The 20,084-nt window shown below is 40.2% G+C and overlaps 1 protein-coding gene across 3 annotated transcripts in view; it reads right to left on the bottom strand.

Annotated features, from left to right (window-relative positions):
* The window catches only part of GABRB2 (gamma-aminobutyric acid type A receptor subunit beta2), a 218,759-nt gene that overhangs the window by 19,291 nt on the left and 179,384 nt on the right, over positions 1–20,084 (bottom strand). For all 3 annotated transcript variants that reach the window (XM_066273199.1, XM_066273197.1, XM_066273198.1), the window contains 2 exons: positions 19,445–19,597; positions 15,654–15,898 (listed from right to left, as the gene is read on the bottom strand). In XM_066273199.1, coding sequence (XP_066129296.1) covers positions 15,654–15,898; positions 19,445–19,597 — 398 coding nt within the window. The remainder of the gene's footprint in view (positions 1–15,653; positions 15,899–19,444; positions 19,598–20,084) is intronic.

A 20,084-nucleotide genomic window follows, 5' to 3' on the forward strand; every position in this document is an offset into this window, starting at 1 on the left:
GAACTCAACCCCTGGACCAAGTCAACTACAGAAGTCTCAGTCTAGTTGTCAAGGCAACCGCTAGTCATTCAAGGGTGGTATTCAAGGTGTAATTTATTTTTGTTCCCTGGTGACATTGTGCTGGTCGGCGTGGTCTACGGGTCAGCAGCTTTGACATCACCGGGAAACTGGTTAGAAATGCAGGACCTCAAGCCTCACCTCGGACCCACAGAATTAGGATCTGCACAGTAACAAGGCCCCAGGTGGCTTTCATGCATGTTCAAGGTTGAGAAGCACTGGTTTAAATGATCTTGTGGATTGTAAAGTTCTCAAAGTCAACGACTAAAAATTTCTTTTTTAACGACATTTCCCACGAACCTTGGGTAGTTCTCCGAGTGTGCTAAACTAAGTCTTCGTTCGCTACACAGTAAAGGGGTGGAGGAGTTAATTGGCCATTTTTTATGCTCCCTTTTTGAAATGCTGAATTAATCACCACCAAGGTACCAGCTGAACCCTCGGGGAGACTGAGCTGGCGAAGGGACCGTAAACTCCGCCTGGGCCAGGGATCCCTCGTGCAGCTGTGGGCTGATGGCTTCCGTGCACTTAGCCAATTACGCGGCGAATTACCCAAGTGAGGATATGCCAAGCGCACCATCCGCTCTGCCGGCCCAGTTCTCGTTAGGAGAACTTCTGTTCATCTGACACAGCCTCGTCAAACAGCTGTCCACCCCACTGCACACTCGGCGACCCCAGCTCTGGGATCTGCGGGCGAGGGAGGGCTGCGGAAGCGACTACGCTGGACCAAAGGCAGGCTGCAGGCTGAGTTACGAAAAGAAAACGATGAATTTAGGAACATAGGAAAAAAACATCAAACCTCACTGCCACGCTGCTGCTTTGTTGAAGAATAAAATATCAGTTTGATTCTGCGCAGAAGTTTGGAAACTCTTTCTCAAAAAATAAAAAATAAAAATAAAATAAAATAAAAAGACCTGGGTTTAAATCCAGGTTTGGCACTTGCTTGCTGGGTGACAGAGCGTGTTACTTCTCTCTGGGCCTCAGCTCTTGTCAACAGTAAAATTTTAGAGGGCCATAGAGTCCCCGGTAAATCAGCAAGCTTCAACCTTTTGCGAGCATGGGAATCATTTGGGGAATTTGCTAAAATTTAAACTCTTAGGTCACCAGAAAATCTGCTTCAATTACTCCAGGGCTGGGCGGGGCCCTGCTTGCTGTGGAGTGCCCCCCATGCCAACAGTGCGGCCGGCAGATGACCCCCTGTAGCCGCTGTCATGGGGTGCTGGCTGGTAAGGGATCATTCAAGCGGACCGCTCGGAAGCTCTCGGTAAACATTAGCTTTTAAAAGACAGGAGTAGTGCAAATGGGGGAGTGACTTGCTCAATGCCCCACAGCGCGGAGGAGCAGGAATGGAACGTTTCCCACTGCACCAGAATGGCTTCCTATTGACTACCAACATTTCCCAGAGTGCTTTGCTGGGACAATGCTAGGGACCGAGGAAGGATGCAGATCACATCAGCATGTATGCTCAAGTCAAGGGATGATGAGCAGGGCTGTATAGCAGGTGGGTTATGCCCCGAACTGGCGTCTTTGTTATCAAATTGCTGAGGGTCCTGCATGGACTAGTCACCTCCCTGCCCCTGGGTATCAATTTCTTCATTTATAAAATGAGGGGATCCTTTAATGTTCTTTCAAAGGTTAAAATACTGTTGTTCTACCACAGCCACGTACATCCTGGCCAGGTGGAACAGCTCTCCTCACTGTCTTTTTATTGAAATGAAATGCACCTTTTACTCCATGAAGCTTTTCCTAAGCATGTGTCTGAAAGTAACACCTCCCTTCCCTGAAACTCAGTAGAATGTATCATTGGTAGCGTATACTATTCATTCGATTGTCAAATTCTATTGCAAAGAAAATTACAGGGGCAGCGGACTGATCCATCAGACTGAGAGAGACAGTGCTTCTAAATTCAGAAACAAATATTAAGTTATAGAAAAAGTCAGAGTTCTGTCCTTGTGAGCCCTTCCCTATCAACTTCATGGTAACTGTTTATATAAACAATGCTTACTGCCTGACAAGTACTTTCCACGTACTGCCTCCTTCAATCCTTAAGACCCACCTGTTGAGGGAGGCGCTGTGAGTCCCATTTAACAAAGGAGGAAACGGGCTCAGAGCGGGTTCCCAAGCTCGCAGTTGTGGGGCTTGAACTCAGGCAGTCTCTAATCCAAAACCAAGTAGGATTGATTAAGCTAGGTCTGCCTGCGCCCTTAATCACCGCACTCTTCTCCAAGAGCAATAATTTGATAAATACTTGCTCAGTGATCAACAATTGCTGATGTTACTTTCAAAGTTATGTCCCCTGCGAAAAAAAGCCCAGTGTTGTCTTCTAGTGGAGCAAAGCATAGCTCAAAGACTCTCATAGGAATAAAGCCCGTGTCTTTGGCATCAGGGGGCCAACGTTCTCAGCTGCTGAACTAAAACTGCCCAGTCCCGAGCTGAGGAAGTCTGCATAGCTTCATAAGGCAGAAATCAGTGGAGGGTTCAGTACTGCAGCACAATCCCTGGGCTGGCAGGCTTGTCCTCCAGACTGGCTCAGAGATGCTGACTCCCCTGTGGGGACTCACAGCAGATGTCCTCAGCGGAGGACACTATGGTGCCAACGCTGCTTCCAGAAATGTTCTGTAGCAGAAGCCAGAGTGTTGAGAGGCAGAGAGACAGCTTGTTGATTGCTGAGGGGGATTTCAAAATTATGTCAGGGTCCCTTTGTATGCCTCCCTAGGTGCCCTTTGCCAAATGTGACAAGCACCCAGCAACCCTGCAAACCTCGCCTCAGCAGAGCCCATAAAAAATTCCTGATTTCTCTAGGAACACAAGGTTGCAGGAGGTACTGTCCTTGTTTTACACAATAGTTTAATATTAATGGGAAGATGGTAAATAAAAATTTAATGCCTGTCTTTGATTCCCAAAGCTGCCCATGGAACACACAGTTTTCTTTTTGACTTTATACTTCCTCACAGTACAGAATCATTCCAGAGTTTTCTCAGTAATTATTGTATGCATGATACTGGGACTGTTACCAAATGTCCTAGAATCTGAGATTTGGCCAACGGCAAAACACACCATCAACTGATTGATAGTTGTTTATAAAGAAGAAAAGAAATTCAATGTTCGTAGTATCTGTAAGTATTGCAGTCACTTCAGAAACTTTGAAAGGTGAATTTCTACCTTCATATTGGACACTAGGGCTTGTCTCTCCTGAAAGACTATGTTGGTAAGCTACTACAAAGTGGGTCTGACTCCCAGGACTGATGTGACAACAGGGGGAGCGCATGTCACTGGGGATGTATTTCAAATGCCCGTGTGGAACTGAGCTCCAGAGAGACAACGTCTACTTACGGCAGGGGTCCCCAAACTTTTTACACAGGGGGACAGTTCACTGTCCCTCAGACTGTTGGAGGGCCGGACTAAAAAAAAAACTATGAACAAATCACTATGCACACTGCACATATCTTATTTTAAAGTAAAAAAACAAAATAGGAACGAATACAATATTTAAAATAAAGAACAAGTAAATTTAAATCAATAAACTGACCAGTATTTCAATGGGAACTATGCTCCTCTCACTGACCACCAATGAAAGAAGTGCCCTTTCCAGAAGTGTGGCGGGGGCCGGATAAATGGCCTCAGGGGGCCACATGTGGCCCGCGGGCCGTAGTTTGGGGACCCCTGACTTATGTGTGCTTTGCAAAACTACAGAGTGTGAAACGTAAACTTTTCCTGCTGCTTATTAAACTTTGTTTCGTGGTGGTCGGGATTTTCCGATAGAATACACATACTTTCAAAATGTCATTCCTTGGTTGTGATTCTCATTTTAGGAAAATGAGTCATAGTATGTCTCTGCCTTCTTGCCAGGTAGGAGCTGGCCAGGCTCGCCAAGTCAGAGGCACCCATGGAGGAAAGTGCCCACACAGCGAGATAGAAAGTGACAGGCAGCATCAGGGGCGCCGTCCTGGGGAAGTGTTTCACTGATGACCTCATAGGTGTCTGTTGTGTTTTCTCATCTATAACATGAAGATGGTATCTACTGTCAGGGTCCTAGACAGGCATGTTGGCATATTGATTGCTTAAGAAACAGCCTGTGCAAGAAGAAAACCCTGACCTCTCTGTCCCACTAAAAGCAGGAGATGAATCTCCCGTGTGGCATGTGCCCATGTTGCTCCTGAGGGCAAAGAGGAAACCTAACCCAAGAAAGAAAAGAATCCTCGGTCAGAAAAACGCATATAAACAAGCGATGTATCAATCACCTTCCGTCATTTACTATTATATTTCTCACTATAGACTTCTTTTTTCACATCTTCAAAAAGAAAACTTGTTTAAAAATGGTGTTTAACCACAGAGTACAATATATACTCTGTCCAAGTGTTTGTCAATTTTACATTGATAAGCAATTGCTTTGGGTAGAAATATGTATATGACAGTAAGTAGGTTTAATAGATACGAGCCGCTGGGACTAATACATTTCAAGAAGGAAGACTCAGTAAACATTCTAGAACTACATGACTTATAAGCTGGATGAGATCTTGGAGATCATGTCTTATTTTACAAGACAGGCTGAGCTGTTTGTTCAATGTTAAAAGTATGGCTTATCAAGTGTCAGAATTGAGGCTTGAATCTGGAGTCTCTGGAGTTCCAATCTACTACACTGAGTGAGAAAAGTATTATTTTTGCCCTTGGGACCTGTATCTGCAGGGAGACACAAGCAGTGTTGCTATAGGTATGTCCAAGCTTGGAAAAGAATATGCGGTCTCTTTGTCTAACTGGGTCACTGGAATCTTGACTCTGGTGACAACCTGGGTTAGAAAGCTGAACAGCAGCAGTCACTGCCCAGTCCAGGGCATCTCCTTTCCCCTTCTTCCTGACAGCAGTAAGTATTACAATATAAGTACTAATTAGAAAAGAGCATGAGCTACTTATATATAATTATCTTGGGTTATTCTGGTTAAATGATATATGAAGAACTGAAGATCCAGGCCAACAATCTATCCACTGCACCACCACCTGGTCAGGCAAAATAACTGTTATTTTTATTTGTACATTATTTTGTTTTAATTTACTCATTTGATATTGATTAATATTTCCTTCTGCTTTTAGATATTTTGTTTCACTTTTTAAAATATGGCACTTCTTGAATTGTACATTTTAAAAATTACTTGCCAGAAAGGTGTTTGGAGCTACAACTCTTTCACTGTTAACTAATTTAAATGCATCCCTTAGAATTAATTATTTACTATTTTAAATTGTTATTATTTTCTAACTGTCCTTCAATTTAATTTTTATTATGTCTTTAACCCATAAGTTGAGTTTCTACAATTATTAAACTTTATTTAATATATTACTTATGTAACATTTCTGACATTTTATTTTTTGCATTTCTTATCATTTTAATTTATTTGCAGGCTATTTTAATTTGAATTTTATCAATTATATATGACTTACTAATCCATATCTTTATTTTAGATCACAATTTAAAAAATATATCACAGCCTTAATGCATTTTTTTTTTACCTTCAATGCATCTTTGCACAGTAATAATGTTCAATCCTCAATTTTCTTTGGATTTGAATTTGCCTCATTTGTTTTTGCCTATGACTTTACTTAGAATATTTTACAATACCTTTACTTTAGAAGTATTTTTTAATAAATTGCATTAATTGCATTTAGTTACTTGATTCAATCTGAAAATATTATTTTGATATGTGAGTTGATAATAAGCTCTCACTATAACAGTTAAGACAAGCTTGGTCTTAAACCTATTTAATTTCTGCTCTAACTTTGCTTTTAAGTTGTCTTTATCCTTATTTCTACTGTCTAGCTTTAGCTACAATATCTTCATCTTAACTCTATTTCCTTATTATCATCGAAGGTTTTATAAGATGAATTTTCAGGGTTTTATTTTTCTGCCATAATGGTTCCCAGACTTTACGCTTCACCATAAAGTCTGAGTGATAAAAATGTAAATTCCCTAAGATTTCCCATGAAATATTTTGATTTATGATGCCTCAGGTAGAATTTACTTTTTAAGCAAGCATCACAGATGACCCTCATGTGGGCAGTCTATGACATACCCCTTGAGAGGCACCGTCGTAGTATTTATCTATGTTAATTAAACATATTCTAATCTTCAACTTCTTCATTCATAGACGCGAAAAATAAAAGAGTAAATATTAAGTCCTTGTTATGAATGAGAAAACAAACACTTTTTCCTTCTGCAAAAACACCCATACTGAATTTTTTTAAAGACTTTATTCATTTTAGAGAGGAGAGAAGAAAGAGAGAGAGAGAGAGAGAGAGAGAGAGAGAGAGAGAGAGAAGGGGGTAGGAGCAGGAAGCATCAACTCTCATATGTGCCTTGACCAGACAAGCCCAGGGTTTTGAACCAGCAACCTCAGCATTCCAGGTCGACACTTTACCCACTGCATCACCAAGGGTCAGAACTGAATTTTTTTTAACATAACTTTAGCATCTAGTTTTTAAAAAATTTCAATTATCTTTTATTCTGTGACTTTAACTTTTGGAGTCGTATAGCTTTAGTTTTACACGCCATCTTCAGTCCTAAATGCTAGCATCCTGCCTTTTCCTATTCTAAAGTCCCTCACTTGAATTACCTTTTGTTAGGGGCCAGATTTTTTTTTTCATTCTATTATTTTATTTTATTTTGTAAAATAAGGACACATGGATGCTATGTTTCCTAAGATCGTGCGTGTTGAGGATAGATTGTCTTTCTCTTATTAATGATAATATTCTTAGTTTATATTTTCTTCCCCCAGAACCCTGTCATATTTTCCATCATCCTACAGAATTTCATACTGATGTTGAGTAGTTTGAGACTACCTTTTTTTTTTTCTTTGTAGGCCATTCACTTTTTCTGAATGGAAGTTTAGTAATTTCCAAAGGATCTAATACAGAGGGAAGGAGATTGTCTAATTTTTATCTTGGAACCCACTATATCCGTTTGGCCTACTGATTAATTCCATTACAGATATATATAAATATATAATATAAAGCATAGTAGTTAAGAGTGCAGCCTCTAGTCATATTTTCTGTTCAACCATTTCTTACTTGTCTAACCTTAAGTTAATTACACTCTCTGGGAGTCAGTTAATCATCTGTAACATTATAATAATATAAGGCAATAATAGGGATTTGTGACATAATATATGGAAAGCTAAGCACCGAGAAGGCATTCAAGAATTATTTATTAGTATCATTATTATAATTAGTTATTGATGTCAGGCTTAAATACAGTCATGTGTCACAAAAGGATTTTTTTTTTCAGTAAACAATGGACCACATATTATAATCCCATAGATTAGAATAGAGCTGAAACTTTCCTATCGCTTTGCAACAAATTGCAAAGTCTCAGAACAACACATCACTCATGTGTTTGTGGTGATGCCGGTGTAAACAAATCATCTGAGCTGCCAATTCTATGCAATTATAGCACATACAAGTATGTATAGTACTTGATGTTTGATAATGATGATAAATGACTATGTTACTGGTTTGTGTATTCACTATACTATTCGTTTTATTATTATTTTTGAGTTTACTCTTTCTACTTAGTAAAAAGACAGTTTGCTGCGTAATCGTCTGATGTGTTACGCCAGCAGCAGCCTCCTAATCTCCGCCTGTTTCCCGCACATCTTGATTGCACCATTTTCTCTTGTGCTTGATTTAGTCTTGTGCTGTTATTTGTACAGTAACATGCTGTACAGGCTTGCAGGCCGGGAGCAATAGGCTGGACCATCTAGCCTGGTGTGTAGGAAGCCATGCCATCCAGGTTTGGGAAAGTGCACTCTATGATGTTTGCACAGCGATGAAGTCACCTGATGCTGCATTTCTCAGAACATGCCCTGTTAATTGGCACATGGCTGTGGTTTTTCTGTTCCATCTTCTCCTTTCTGTACTTCACTCACATCACAGTTCTGCATGTTTAAACCACTGTACGGGTCCTCTATACTGATGGTGTTTATTCTAAGTGGTTTATACCTCTGCATCTCTTTCCTTCTACATGTGACATCATTTTCTACAGCCTGAACTAGGTGTTACCGCCTTGATGTTTTTCCATACCGGTTCTCTTTCTGACTATTCTAGATTCAGTTCTTCATTTCTGTAAAGATTGTTTTGCTTTCATTTTTGCCTTGTTAATTACCTCTTGTTTATCTCAGCTCTGACCTTTTGTTTCCTACTGCGTTTCAATTGTCGGTAACAAAAAAACTTTGTTATGAAAAATTTTATTTTATCAAGAAGTACTGTTTTCCTTTACTAGAGTCATTATGTTTTTTGCATGCTGAGTTTCTCTCTCTCTTTTTTTTTTTTGTCATTGGGCAGGCATGAGAGAGAAGGAGGGAGAGAGAGAGATGGAGAGGGGAGGGAGGGGGAGAGAGAGGAAGGGAGCGAGAGAGAGAGAGAGAGAGAGAGAATGCCAGAGAGAGAAAGACACACACACACACACACACACACACACACACAGAAATGGCCTCATTGGTAGTGTTCCTGCATAGTTGCCCCGCTGTTTATATGTCTTGATGCTTCATTTTTACGTAGATGTCTTAATAAGGTCTCCCCATTTGCTCAAGTGTAGAGTTAGTCAGCTTTTCTGGATTCTGCTTGCACCAATATTGGCTCTTATTATGCATCTCTGCCTCTCTGCAGAGCCTTAGGTGGAGCTCGGTGTCAGTTCTGTTTTGTTCTATTGCTGTTTTATTCTCTCTGTCTTTTGGACAGAGAGAGGAAAAGGTGCACATGGGTTTTAGTTACGTCTCTCTCCACTTCTCTAATACTTAGACAAATGGACACAGTTAGACATCAGTTTTCTCCTTGTCATTTTAAGGGCTGGGTTCGTGTGTATGTTTGTGTGTGTGTGTATGTACTGCCATATTCTCACATGGTGCTAGTTGGTTTGTAAACTATAGCTGAAATTTTCTAGGGAACAACTTGGCAATACGTATCACTGTTTTAAAGGCATATACTTTTTGACCTAGAAATTCCATTTTAAGAACTAGAGTAGGAGTCAGTAGTGTACAAACATGTCAGCAACGGATACTTATGTTAGACTTGTTTGCAATGGAAAACCACTTAGAAACAATGCAAATAACTAACAACAGGTGCTTGTTACATAAATTATGGTACATAAACACAATAAGGCCTCCTATAGCTATTAGAAATGATGTATACTTATATTTAAAGATATTTAAAGGTAAGTGGAAAATAGCAGTACACACAATAGCAGAGCAAAATTACTTATATAAAAGTACGTCACTGATGTGAATACAAGGCAATGCTAATGATTATATCCGGGGGTGAGAGTTTAGGTGGTTTGCTTTGCCTTTCATACATTTAAAAAAATGATCATAAATTAATTTCACAATCAGAAAAATAGTAACAGAGCTAAAAAAAAAAAAAGCCCTGAGAAGCCTACACACTCCCTGTGACCACCTCCAGGATAATAGCAACTGTCTATTGAGTGCTCTTTGCCTGGTGCCACATAAGGCCCTCAACTATCTCATTTAATCCTCTCAGTAGCTCAGTGAGGCAGAAATCAGGGTTTTCACTTTCAGTTGAAGAACCCGAGGCACGGATGGAGAGGTTAAACATGGCGCAGGTCACACGCAGTTCACGGAAGACCACGCTGGAACAGGAGTCTAGTTCAGTCCGATTCAATAAAGTGCCACCTTCCTGGTGTACCCTCCCCCTCTGAGGACCACCACACACATATCCTGGTGCGTTTACACATCAGAGGTTTAACAGCTCATTATTCAGAGTTTTGAAAAGCAGTCCTTATTTCACACTTTAAATATGAACCGAAAAGAGAACTCAGGGGACAGAATAAAGACATGCCCAACAAAGGAAAATATAAAAGCAGAGGACATTAAGATTTCATATTTCAATGTAAATTGCTGAGCGTTCTCTTTAACATGTCATCAGCGACTACCGTCCTTACCAGCCATCCACTGATCAATTTAATGCACCAAAGAGGCAAGTGTTCTTTAAAACAGCCTCATGATCTGAGGATTTTTCATGTAACTTTACCCAGTCATTAGGCCAATCATGTAGTATACTTTGATTTTGATTTTGAAAAAAAAAATACAACTGTTTTCATCATCAACCCAAACTCCAGCTGTCCAACATTTTCTTCTAAATCATTAGCATTCTACCCAGAATACGGCCCAATCAAATCAGTCTACTTCAATTTCAAAAACAGTAGCTAGAATTCAAAACAAGAACAGCAGCAGCAACACAAATGAGACAGCCTGAGTGATGACATTGCAGGGACAGGATGTTGAGGGAATTAGGACTACAATAGCAATGGAATCTAGTAAATATCATTTATCGAACCCCGTTACCAGATTTAATACAACCAGTAATGAAGTTAGAAAACCACAGACTGAAGCAAAATGTTAATTTAATAGGTTAACCCTACTGGTTTCCTACCCCAAAGGCAATAACAATGGTTATCAAAAAATTTGGGGTCAGAGCAATAAAACTAAGGACATGATACTCAGAAGATACAATAACAACAGCTCATCTGGCATCAAATCCTCCTGAGAAAGGATCACAGACTTTTAATATCATTCACTGCCTCACTGAGAAATAGATATGTTAAAAACCTCGAGTCGGACAGTAGCATGCGACAAGGTAGAATGGTGACTGTTCCCCTCCTCCTCCTTCAATATGGAGGCCAATATGAATGACGATCTGCCAATTCAGAATCACAAAGATGGGGATTCAGAAACTAAACTCTAGGTTTAGCCAATAGGCTTTCTGTGGAAAAATTTCATTTCAGAGTTTTGATGAGGAACAATCTCAATATCTACCTCAATAACATCGTGCTGGGTCTGCCAAGATTTTCCTTATTTGTAAAATAAATAACAACAAATCAACAAAAACTTGATGCAAATGTAACATTCCTAGGCACAAATCAATAATCTCAGACAAAACACTGAATTCTGAGCCAACCAATAGAAGCAATGGACAATTCCCTACCTAGGTCACTAAAAGAAACGAACACAAGGACACTAAGGAATGCCAGAGCCTGTGCTGACGTCTGTCCTCTCAGTCCAAGGAGAGACAATCCACTTGGTTTATTCCTTAGCACAACAATAACGACTGAATGGACCATGGAAGCTCAGATTCATTGCAGCTGTATATTATACAAGCAAAACAGGCAAAACTCCATTAAACCCTTGCAAAAACACTTCACTTATTCCCAAGTCTCTGTGGGTACAAGTCCACAAGTCATCTGCAAAGACCACACATATTATTTTAAAGGGAAGAGCTAAACAAAGTGGCCCCAACAGAAATACAAATAAGTGGATTAAAAACTGGCTATCTAACCGTATACAGAGAGAAATCATAATTGGTAGTCTGCATAGTTGGGGAGAAGTTCCCAGTTGGGTCTCACAAGGATCGATTTTGGGTCCCATTTTGTTTAATACCTTTATAAAAATATGGAAGACAAACTAGAAAATGTGCTAATTAAGTCGTCTGATGCCACTGAATGTGGATTGGTGGTTAAAGTAAACTGGAGACAGATACATGCTACTGGTCTTTAGAAAGACCGATATTCACAGAGACTAGGACTTCTAATTAGTTGTATCTTTTCAATGTATAATTAAAAAAAATTTTTAAACACTAGCAATAAATAGACTTAAAAGATCTCAGTGTCTTTGTATAACACCAAGTTAGGCGCAACAGATAAAGACAACACCAAGCCTCACAACACCCATAAACGCAGAATGAAGAATGCTCCCACATTGAGGTGTTTCTGGTGCAGCTTTTTTTTTGGAAAACTGGTGGTGGTGGGTCTCTCAACAATAAAGATACTGGAAGCATTTCAGCTATGCAAGATTCAGCCTGGTGGAAAGACAGGAGTAACTAAACTCCCAAATATGTATATGCTGAGTTATTCGTAGAAAAATGAACAAGAAAATAATGTAAAGCTGAAATGAAAAAAAAGGAGAGCTAAAAACTTGAAGACATTAGAAAAAGAGGTGAAATTAATCCAAAGCAAATTCTATAATACACACATACATACACATACACACACACACACATAAAATTGAAGGACGCGAGGGATGTTAGGAAGGACTCTAATAACACTAGGATGAAGATTCTTTTACTACTCCAGAAGACACTTGGGAAAAAAATTGGGCAGTAGACCTCTTGGTGATTTGAGGTTTATTTTAAAAACCTTAGTATTTTACAACTTAATTTGACACGTGAAGACAACTGTGACAGTGACACTGCTTGTCAGTCATGGACCCTCATGGGTAGACAGGTGGGTGTGTGAGATGAAATGAATAGATACACTAATGGGGAATCAGCTTTTTAATTTTGTATAATTTTTTGCTGGTGAGCACAGTGGGTCCTCCATTGGATGAGGAACCAGGAAACCCAACTCAAGTCTCTGAAATTTTGTCAGCTCTGTTCTGCAACCTCGAATATTTGACTTTCCTTAAGAGTTTTAGGTTTTGCATTAGTTAAACGACAGAATAAAAACTGTGTTGAGGGCTGCAGAGACTCTTGTTAAAATAAAGACAGGAAATGAATGCAGAGAAGAGAGCAGAAAACTGGGAGAGAACGCCATGGGGGCCATGTGGGCTCCCACATTCATTCAGCCCCAACCCAGGGACACAGGGAGCACAGCACAAAAATCACATTGGATAACCCACAGCCTCCTTCTCTAGCAAACCAACAAAAGGAAGATGAAAAGTCATCAGACTACAATACTTGGTTGATTGAATGTGCCCAATCTTTGGGGGTGGGGTTGGGGGGGGGGTTAGGGGAACAACTGTAGAATTACAGTTGGAGAAGAAGGACACTCCTGATAAAAAAAACTAGAGTGGCATTATTCATTATTCATGTCACTCACACAAAAGCGAGCCCTGTGCAATCAGGACCCAGCCTGGCTCTCCCCCCACCTTTCATGCTGGGTTCAAAAAGACACCGTGGGAGTCCAACCTGCTAGATGGTCACCTTTTTGTTTTCATCAACTCAAGACAGCTGTTTGATCTAAGAAATAATTGATATAATCTGAAGTAGTTCATTTACTGTAGATTTTAAAGCTAATCCCTGTTGACAAATGATTACCCTGCTTTGACTTCGCAACTTCTAACCTGAAATACTATATTCCTCTGTGGATAAATACTATATTCCCTCTTTTAGGGATGGGACGGCATCCTACATGCTATTCAAATAAAATGCACAAGCATGCTTCGCCAACAGGTCTGGCGTTTGTCAATTTTATTTTTACAAAGTAATAATGTTCACTGTTTATGATACTTTAATATTTTACTATTATTTTCCACTTACTACGTGCTTACCAGGTACTGGGGACTATGTTACCCTCTCTAGATATTATCACAAATAATTTTCATAAGAACTTTTGAAAGAGGAACGAACCCTATTTCACAGATGAGGAAACGGAAGGTGAGCAAGGCTGATTTTCTTTTGCCTATTGACCCACAATTATTAAACAGAGAACTGACTGACTGAAATATTTCTTTAGTGACATTGTGCTAAATAATAACTCCGAATGTCATGAGACTATGCTTGTTGATCAAAAGAAAGAAGAGAAACCATATGACTTAAAGAGTTTTAAGACTTGGATAAACCTCTTGTTTCTGGGACTCAGTTTCTCCTGTTTAAAACCAGGGGACTGGACTAGACAGAGCAGAGGGTTTTAGCTTAGTGATATTGACATTCTGGGATGGCTAATTCTTTGTTACATGGAGGCTGTGTAACACAAACACACTGTAGACGTTCAGTAGCATCCCTGGCCCCTACCCATTAGATACCAGTAGCAGTCCCCTCCCTCCACTTTTGACAATCCATCATATCTACCGACATGGCCAAAGATTCTCTGGGGACAAATCTGCCTGTGTGTTTTAAGGATCACTGTGCTAGAAGAACTCCAGGTATATCTATTGTTCCCTCAGAATCTATGTTTCAACTGTGGGTCCAACCTTAACCAAGAGGGTAAGCTTGTACATCTCTGTGGGGCACCCCCATCTCAGCTCACTGAATTTAAATCTCTCTGAAGCTCTCCAAGGCTCTGTTTGCTGTAAAACTGCCACTCTCTGGCTCTCAAATTTGTCATTTAAATGCAAATTGGTATGAAGAAAAAAATAGGATAGATGAAAGTGAGGAAAAGATCAGATGTTATTAAGTCAGCTTTGCATTAAGCAATTGATTTAGCCTCATTTCCAATGGCCGTCCTATGAGATAGTTTTTATTTATTTATTCATTTTTTTTTCTTTATTAAGGCCGCTGTATCAGGACAATCACAAAATAGGTTTAAATAGCGCTCTCCTTTGATAACCTGAGCGAGCCATTCTGCTACGTTGGAATCTATTGACAGTGTTCAGTAAGTGAAACCTCAGACATTGGAAAGAAACTGACAGCTTCCCAGACCTGAAGATCATTGGCTTTCAAGGGCCATACTTCAGATAAGCATCATTACAAATACCATCTCCCAGGAAAGGAGTGCCTTTGATTAGATAATAGTCCAAAATCAATGATCAGACTTATGGATACGTGTTAACAGTGAGTCACAAGATTTCAATAGATTTGCTCCAACTAAAACTCAATGGTAGACACCATTTATGGTGTTTGCTCCATGGGATTAAGTTGACATTGGAAATATGAAGTCATCCATTCAATAATTAGAGGTATGGTTAATAGTTCCAGATGGTTTAAAAGTACTACTATTCTCCTAGTTCCAGCACTCTGAACTACGATGCCCAGGCATACACACCCCAGGAAAATCACATTAGAATTTCTGGGGGAGAAACCCAGGCTTCAGTATTTTTAATGTCCCCCCAGTCATTCAATCAGACACTGAGGGTTGAGAACCACTGGGAATTATTCTTCAACTATGCCTGACTTAAGCAGGATAGTGGTCCAATGCTCCAGTGACTTTAAGTGGTACCTGTGCAAGGCATTGAGTACTTATCTGTCACTTAAGGGGAAAATTATTCTTTTCTCCCCCTCCATTTCCCTTTCTATCCTTCTGATGACTTCAAGGAGAAAGTCTCGGCGTGTTGCTGGGAGGTCTCAAACCCATCTCTGCACTTGGTTATCTCCTTCTAAATCAAAGCCAATGCAGAAGCCAGGCCCAGAGACTTCGTCTAGCACAACCTTAAATTTCATCACACCATTACATTTTTACTTATTTATACTTATGATGATCTTTTAGCAAGTAATACCAATTTATGTGATATGAATATAAATCAATGTAAATAATGTGAGTAAATTTAAATAAATACAAAGTAAAAAAGAATACTCATCACGCTCACATCCTGAAAAAGTCACAAAGGCAGTTTTCCAATGCCTACGGTGTGGGCAACCCTCGTGTTCGGTGAAGGACATCTCGGGCATGTGCTGTCAAAGTGAGCACACGGTAAAGGACATCTAAGTGTGGTGTCACGAACTTGGGCCGTCATTGTGCCTTCCTCACTGATTATCTCGATGATTTGGGGAAACTGCCCATTCTCTTCCCTGGGGCCTTGGCTTCCTCACTTGTTAAATAAGACGTTTCACCTGGATTGCTGGCACTCTTTCCCGGGTTTAGGAAGCAGAGGGCTTGCCCTCCGGCTTACCTTGTTGACATCCAGGCGCATCTTATCACTGTTGGCGCTGGCAGCCTTCTCCGCGGCCTTCTTCTGGCGCTGGGGCCCCCTTCCGAAGAAGATGTAATTGACCAAAGCATACTCCAGAAGGGCCATGAACACAAAGACAAAGCAGCCCATCAGGTACATGTCAATGGCCTTCACATAGGGGATTTTAGGGAGGGTCTCCCGGAGGTGGGTGTTGATGGTGGTCATCGTAAGGACAGTTGTAATTCCTGGGGGGAAGAAAGTGAGAGTGAGGAGAATAACGCTCCTGTTTCCTTGCTGCTCTCGTTATAGCTGGATGAAGGACTGTCCTCCTTGACTCATTCATAGATGCCGCGACATATTCGCGGGGCGCTTACTGCATACCAGCTCGGGGACGGGCCCCGGAGACAGGCAGAAATCACTAAGTTACAGTACATGTTAACCATGTTAGAACCCTTCTTTAGATTTTCTAGATATATATCTAGTGGGAGGGGGGTAAAGACTGGATTAGCTGCTGCCGTGTTAGACACATGTGTAGACTGAGTATTGAGAATACGGAACAAACCCAGCTAGCCTTGTGACACGGCCAGGCAGAGAGCAGGGGGTGAGATTTGGAGCTGCATTTTGAAGAATGAGTGGGAGCCACCCAGGCAACCAAGGGCTGAAGGTCAAAAGTGGCGTTAGACCTAAGGGCATTGGTGGTGGAGAGAGAGCTTTCTGGGCACAGGGAGGCGGGATGTGTGGGGTGAAAGGGTACAGCTCACCGACGGACTCTCAAGAAAGCCAACGTGGAGACGTGAGGATGTAATAGAAAGAATGGCGAGGACAGGATGGTTAAGTAAGGCTGCCGAACGGAGAACCATGTACACACAGCCTATGACGAGTTTGAACTTGAAATGATAGGCAATGTGGGGCCACTGAGCAGCTTGAAGCAGGGAGCTATAAAGACACACTGTGTTTGTGATAATCCCTCTGGTAGCAGTGTGGGAGAGAGAAGCATATAAGGCAGGAATACAGAATAAAAATACCTGTTAAGAGTTTTTCAGAATAATCTGTTATGAAGAGGAAATGAAATAATCACAACAGTCCTACAATCAATCAATGCACTATATAGATGAGATAGGCAAATGATTGTAAAAATTTGGAAACCGGAGTTGGAGGGTAATAGAGAAGTTGAAATTTAACCCTCATGGTTCTAGATTGGACATGTAGGCATGTAGAAATAGGTAAATTACATAGAGGAATTACAAGATTTTTTATGGAAAATGGCACGCTAGGTGATGGCACGTGTAACTGTAATTATTCGTTCAGCTGAGTGAGCATCTCTTTGGTGGGGAGTGGTTTCTCTCAAAAGTATAATTGAAGGGATGGACAGAGATCTGCTGGACAAAGCCCTGGGGGTCCAAAGCCCTGAGCATGGTAAGTTCCAGTTTTATAAAAATAGACAGAGATCAGGGTCAAGATCACACCAATGGAAGGTTATACCGTCAACATCTGAACTGGAATCTCTCTGATTCAGAAACCTGTGTCTTTAAACACTATGTAATAACCTATCCCAGAAGTTAAGTTTCATTTCTATGATTTTGTTTTTTGGAACATAAGTTTCCTGATTTATTTTATCTCTCTAATAACATCATAATTTTTTGTCTTGGTTTTATACGTTCTCACAAAACATACACAGAAAAAATAAATTGAGCATCTGTGTCTGAATATGGCCAGACAATTCTTGGTCTTGCTCAGAGCAAGGTGTCTTATACAGTTCTCATGTCTTTTTTACATTTGGAAACATTTTCAAATTTTATTTTTCCTTTAATTATGTCACCTGAAGATTATCCTATATGACGCATACAGTATATCATAAAACTGACAATGCTGCTTTTATTGCTTGTCTAAATCTCATTTTAAGGTATTTCTGACCAAGCAATAAATCGTTAACATAAAATAAAAAAATTATTTTAAAAGTAAATAAATTACTTAGTGTTTCTGTAGTAGACATAAAATAGAGTACACATTTTCACTTTGAAATGAGATTGTTATAATTTTCATTAATTCCTCCATTCAGCAAATATTTACTAAACACCATTCACCATGAGAAACACTATAGATGTGATAGAATCAAAATTAGGGATGGACCTTTCTCCAAAGGATCTTTCAGTACCATGAGGAAAATGACACCACAAACCAAGTAAATATAAGTTATAATAGTGGTTGGTCGACAAAGGGGAGCTCTATCTTATTTTAAGAGGTTAAATCACAAGGACTTGACTCAGGACAGGAGGTCACTGCTTCTCCCTTCCATCCTTGAACTGCCACAGTCTAAGCTCAACAGAGCAGTGAAAATGATCCCTTTCCAATTAAAATCAAATCCCGTTACTTCTTCACTCAATGACTGATGGTTCAGCATACAAGAGAAGCCCTTCTGATGACCTCCAAACCACTTCATATTCTTTTTCGTCTCCTCTCATATACATTGTCTTTACTCCAGAACTCTCTCTGCACTTGCCTCTCTGGCCACCTCATTGACATGCTCATGGCCTGAAATATTCTTGTCCAGGAAACTGTGGCTTTTTGTCCTCTTCAAGTCTTCATTCCACTGACGATTTCTGAGAAAGGTCTACCCCAGCGGTTCTCAACCTGTGGGTTGTGACCCTGGCGGGGGTCGAACGACCAAAACACAGGGGTCGCCTAAAGCCATCGGAAAATACATAATGCATATCAGGTATTTACATTATGAATCATAACTGTAGCAAAATTACAGTTATGAAGTAGCCACCAAAATTATTTTTTGGTTTGGGGTCACCGCAACATGAGGAACTGTATTGCGGGGTCATGGCATTAGAAAGGTTGAGAACCACTGGTCTACCCTGATAGTTCTAAACTGCACCCCCTGGCCTAACCAACCTCCCCCTACCTTATTTCCCTCCATGGACTTACCACATTATATACTTTGCAGGGCTATTCAATCTGTTGTCTATCTTTTACTGCTTTAGAACATTACTTCCAGAAGAGCATGGCTGTACCTCCAATGCCTGGTATATCTAGCATGGCACGGAGCAGGTGTTCCACAAATACCAGCTGAATGAATAACTAAATGATTTCACCAAGGAAGTAACAATTGGATTGAGGTCTCATGGGGTAGGAGTTAACAATTCAACATTTAAAGGGATTAGAACTCAAAATAATAAAGATTGTGTAAAAGGTCATAAATTTACCCTACCTGGAGTCAGAGACATAAAACTGTCCATGAAATCTTAGTTTATTCTCTTCCTTTTGTCTTATGACAAAAGAGAAATTGAGCATAAGTGATGCTATAGATGATTTTCCAAAATTTTAACTTGGTTTTCCTCTGCCATGCCACTCCAAAATATTCATAATGCTTTACAACTCTTTCTGCTTATCTATTTGTTGCACATTAGTTTCTTGCTCAGAGGAAAAAAAAAAAAGATGGAAGAGAGGGCTTCCCAGGTAAGGAAGCACAGATACTAATTTAATAATTATCAAGCAATATTACATGAACTATGCTTCAATAAAAATATCACACTGATGAGACTAATTTCATTACCAACAGCTATTTCATTAACTAATTTTGACATGAAAGAGCTTTAGTATGTGTTTAATTGATTTGATGCTGAATCAGATCACCCGAAGTCTCAGAGTCAAATCCTTGTAATGCATGCAGTCTGGTTTCATCATGCGTCACAGATTCCAGGGGAAGAAAAGTGTGTTTGTAGACACACACACACACACACACACACACACACCCAAACTCCACAAGTGGATAGAAAATGGCTTACCTAATGCCACTCTTGCAGCTGAAGCGTCATAATTAATCCAGAAGGAGACCCAGGAGAGGATGGTGATGAGGATGGAAGGCATGTACGTTTGCAGGATAAAGTAACCAATGTTCCTCTTCAGCTTAAAGCTGAGGGACAACCTGGGATAGGAACCTAGAAAGACAGTTTTAGAATATCAGCATTATGCATCAACACTTGTAGGACACTTTTCTTTAAAGGTCCATCAACAGTTTGGATGCCTTCCTAACTTTGATTTTAGCTCCCGCTGAAGAGTACTGTCCTCTGCAAAAGAGGTCTGAGAACACTGGGTCTGTAATCAGCAGGAGTGACTCCGTGTTGACTATATCCCATACTTATCAGAAATCAAAAGGATTCCTGGTTTTCTCTGCTCAGCCTTGTCCATGGATCAAAGATACTCATTCTCTGTAACTATGGTGACAAGACAATTCGGGACAGTCCTTTTCCTTTCTCAGGTGTTTCTCTGCAAGTCTATCTAAGTTCTTTTTTGGATATAAGAATTACCTGCACACTGAGATGAGAGCAGAAGGCATCTCTTCACAAAGCCCCAGGATGATTTTGAATCTGGGAGCAATGGCTATACTTCAGGTAATGAAGCAGCTCCCTGAAATTTTGTGAAGGT

This window comes from Saccopteryx bilineata, chromosome 4, assembly GCF_036850765.1.
Source record: "Saccopteryx bilineata isolate mSacBil1 chromosome 4, mSacBil1_pri_phased_curated, whole genome shotgun sequence".
Taxonomy (NCBI): Eukaryota; Metazoa; Chordata; class Mammalia; order Chiroptera; family Emballonuridae; genus Saccopteryx; species Saccopteryx bilineata.